This window comes from Limulus polyphemus, unplaced genomic scaffold, assembly GCF_000517525.1.
Source record: "Limulus polyphemus unplaced genomic scaffold, Limulus_polyphemus-2.1.2 Scaffold8310, whole genome shotgun sequence".
NCBI lineage: Eukaryota > Metazoa > Arthropoda > Merostomata > Xiphosura > Limulidae > Limulus > Limulus polyphemus.
The window spans coordinates 18,058-22,385 of NW_013673920.1; the positions used below are offsets into that span (position 1 = coordinate 18,058).

A 4,328-nucleotide genomic window follows, 5' to 3' on the forward strand; every position below is an offset into this window, starting at 1 on the left:
TTTCGTTTAATGTATATATCTGTTTCGCTTTCTATCATTGGATAACCTCAGATTTCGTTTAATGTATATATCTGTTTCGCTTTCTATCATTGGATAACCTCAGATTGCGTTTAGTGTATATATCTGTTTCGCTTTCTATCATTGGATAACCTCAGATTGCGTTTAGTGTATATATCTGTTTCGCCTTTTATCATTGGATAACCTCAGATTTCGTTTAAAAAAGTATACATTTGATTCACTTTCTATTTAAAAATGCGAACATATTAATTTCTTAAATCCTAGAAGAACTTTATACAATATAGTACCTAATTATAAATAAGTTCCTAAACTTATAATTATCAATTTCAACCCAAAATCCTTGCTTGAATAACATTCAGATCAATAATACTAAACATGTTACTGGCACAAACATATATAGATACATACCGTTAACTAAAACTATTAAATTTGTGTGACAAGCCGACAACGACTAATATATTTTAAAACACTGATATTCAATCACTCAAAAGAGCAAGAGATTCAACTTTTGGGCAGCCTACTTTAATCGTTAGGAGAAACACAAGTACAGTTGATAATATTTGTATTCAAGCCTTAAGTCAGTTACAAGATAACTGACGAAAAAAGCACGGTTAAGTTATTAGTATATCAGAGTTTGTAGACCTTTCTGGAACTTCATCAACGATATTAACTTATCATTCCTAGCGTTGCCAGTCAAGTACTAGTGTTTGGTAAACAAACACCTAGAAAAAGTAACCTAAAAATATATATTATGCACACTATCTAAATGCTCTCCCTCCCAGACGCGAGAAGCCCTTCTTTTGGTAACACGCATTATTTGAAAGCTGGAGTATCTGATCTTGAGATCAACTCGTTTGGTAGCATCATTGTCACGTGCGACCTCTTCTTCTTCCGTTTAATAGTCACCGATTACAGACCTTAAAAATCAGTACCGCCCTCTCCTAGAAATAAAAATAATAAAAGTAAATGAATACACCATATGTGGCTGTGACAAAACACTGAACAATTTAATATGTGGCTGTGACGAAATATCGAACAATTTAATATGTGACTGTGACAAAACATCGAACAATTTAATATGTGACTGTGACGAAATATCGAACAATTTAATATGTGACTGTGACAAAACATCGAACAATTTAATATGTGACTGTGACGAAATATGAAACAATTTAACATGTGACTGACAAAACATCGAACAATTTAACATGTGACTGTGACGAAATATCGAACAATTTAATATGTGACTGTGACGAAATATCGAACAATTTAACATGTGACTGTGACGAAATATGAAACAATTTAACATGTGACTGTGACGAAATATGAAACAATTTAACATGTGACAGTGACGAAATATCGAACAATCTAATATGTGACAGTGACGAAATATCGAACAATTTAATATGTGACTGACGTTTTGACGATATAGCAGCAATATGATCCGTAACTGACGAAACATCAAAACAATATATGTGACTGATTTTGTTGACCAAATACCAGAAGAATGTGATGTGTGACTCTGATGAAACAACAAAAGAATACGTGCAACAGAAACGGTGTTCCGATATTGGAACACTGGTGACATCTTTGTTTAAAATATAACCTCTTCCTTGGTAGTTTATTCCAAATCAACTTATGTTAATAGTCTATCCTAAATGTGGCCAAATTGTACACGAATTACATATTTACCTTATCTTAAACATTCACAGAATTAGACAACGATTGTACACACACATATACATAGACATACAAGAAAACACTGGAATATTAGGAAATACATATATACCGTTTATTAAGCATTAATTTGATTGCGAAGTTAGATACTTTCGAATAACCTGTAAGATTTGCATATAATAATAATAATTTTACCCACAATAGAAATATCCATTTGAAAATCAATCATCTCCACGTGACAGCACCTATAAACTGTAGACTAATCCCCCCCCCCTCTCCCATCTACACTTCGCCATTTAGTGCAAGTCGAAACAAAACGTAAAACAATAACACGAGAGAGTTTGATATTTTTGAGGCATAAATTCATTTTCTTTAAAATATGTGGAAATGGGGCATTAGCCCTTAACACATTACGATCTGTCAGACAGAAAAAAATTGTAGAGGTTACGGCGCGTGATCGTAAATTTCTAAACAGTTAAGCACTGAGACTTTGTACGACTAAAACGGCGTCACCTCAGGATGTACAAAAGTTATTATAAGAACACTGTCACAACAGTGCTACAAAAAACATTGTTACCGGTTAGCAACCTATGACGTTGACGGCTTAAACTCTAAAGGTTATTTTAGATTTGGCTGATGCATCTGTAAGTTTGCTATCATCTTAATGTACATACACATAAAATGAAAAACCTCGTGTGTTCCCTCCACAGCTCTGTCGTTTACCGCTACACTTAGAAACTATATCATCTTTCAATAATTATTGCCAATCAAATTAAACGCGGACTTGCTGTGATGCAGGAAATGGGTCTGATTTCAACATTATTATTGGGTTTACGGCCGAAATTATCACTAACAGTGAGGGTACCCAACTGATACAACAATGAATTCTGCTCATTATGTAAAAAAAGAAGACTAGTTTGACCGATATATTTAATTAGCTATTCTCGTTACTGGACATATAAACATACAATTTACTGTGATGCAGGAAATGGGTCTGATTTCAACATTGTTATTATTATTATTGGGTTTACGGCCGAAAATGTTGTTAACAGCAAGGGTGCCCATTTGTTATAACAATGTATTTTGATGTTATAAGTAACGTTGTTTGAATATTATATTTAATTAACTATGTAAAGTGGAAACATTCAGACATACGGTGACATAGAAAAAAACTATCACTTTCATACGTAAAGCAACTTAACACTTCCTTATCATTGTATCTCTACTCCTAATCCAGAATGTTTAACATCGAACGTTGATTTGTTTTCCTGTAATGGGAAGGGAAAAAAATAAAATTATGTAATTCTCAGAATAAAAAACATTTAAGTTATTGCGCCAAAGAGCGATCTGTAACACTTAAATTTAATCTTTCACATATATTATTAATGTTCTTACCATCCAGTAGAGGGCTCTCTCCTGTCATTGTCTGCAACATTCGAAAAGATCGCGATGGTATTTTACCACCCGTGTATATTTTTGGTTCTTCTGGAACTTCAGGTTCATAATATGATTGTTGGTATTGTTGTCGATCAAACGGATCTTGGTACTGTTGTCGAGGAAACGGTTGTTGAGGAGATGATTGTTGGTACTGTTGTCGAGGAAACGGTTGTTGGGGAGATGATTGTTGGTACTGTTGTCGAGGAAACGGTTGTTGGGGAGATGATTGTTGGTACTGTTGTCGAGGAAACGGTTGTTGAGGAGATGATTGTTGGTACTGTTGTCGAGGAAACGGTTGTTGAGGAGAGGATTGTTGGTACTGTTGTCGAGGAAACGATTGTTGAGGAGAAGATTGTTGGTACTGTTGTCGAGGAAACGGTTGTTGAGGAGAGGATTGTTGGTACTGTTGTCGAGTAAAGGATTGTTGAGAAGGGTGTTGGTTGTACTGTTGTTGTGGAGAAGGTATACTATTTTGTTGTTGGGGGCGAGGTGGCTGGGGTTCACCAATGTGTAGTTGAAGTTTCGTTGTTTTCTTAGGTTTGTGTAAAACTGAGGGTGGAAGAGGACCTAATATAAATATAGACCATAATAATGAACTCAGATAAGAACTCTTGGCATTTCATTAATTTACTTAGTAAAAATATACATTTTTTGTTGTTGTTGTTATGTACTCAAATCAGATATATTTAGAAATTTCTGTATCACTTAATGATTTACACGAGAGATTAATATCTGTTGTGAGTGAAGTAATCATTTTTTCTTCCAGGAAAAAGATCACTATTTTATCTTTGGAATTTAACCTGTTAACCTGTTTTAAATATCTCTTTTTTTTCTTCTTTCAATTTAAAACGTCTGTCTTTATCCTAAGTAAAAAGAACTTTCTTCTAATATCTACGGTCCATTTTGTTGCAAAAAACGAAACCCTAGAATGACATAAAACTTGTTTGATCATTACCAGAATCTTATTCTAATAAATATCAAAGAATATTTGTTGATTATTATTATCTAATTACTATTATTATTATCTAATTACTATTATTATTATCTAATTATTATTATTATTATCTAATTATTATATTATTATCTAATAATACAAGAATATGTTGATGAATATTTATTATTATTATATTATATATTAAAGAACAAAACAGAGCATCTTTGTTTTAGTAAACTCTCTAGACTGGTGTTTGTTTAAC

The 4,328-nt window shown here is 33.0% G+C and overlaps 1 protein-coding gene across 1 annotated transcript in view; it reads right to left on the minus strand.

The window, feature by feature from the left end:
• Positions 1-6: 6 nt before the first annotated feature.
• Positions 7-4,328, minus strand: part of LOC106475262 (DNA translocase FtsK-like) — a 9,290-nt gene continuing 4,968 nt past the window's right edge. The window contains exons 3-4 of the mRNA XM_013935960.2: positions 3,091-3,699; positions 7-959 (exon numbers count right to left, since the gene is read on the minus strand). Of these exons, the coding sequence (XP_013791414.1) occupies positions 937-959; positions 3,091-3,699 (632 nt within the window). The 3' untranslated portion in view covers positions 7-936. The remainder of the gene's footprint in view (positions 960-3,090; positions 3,700-4,328) is intronic.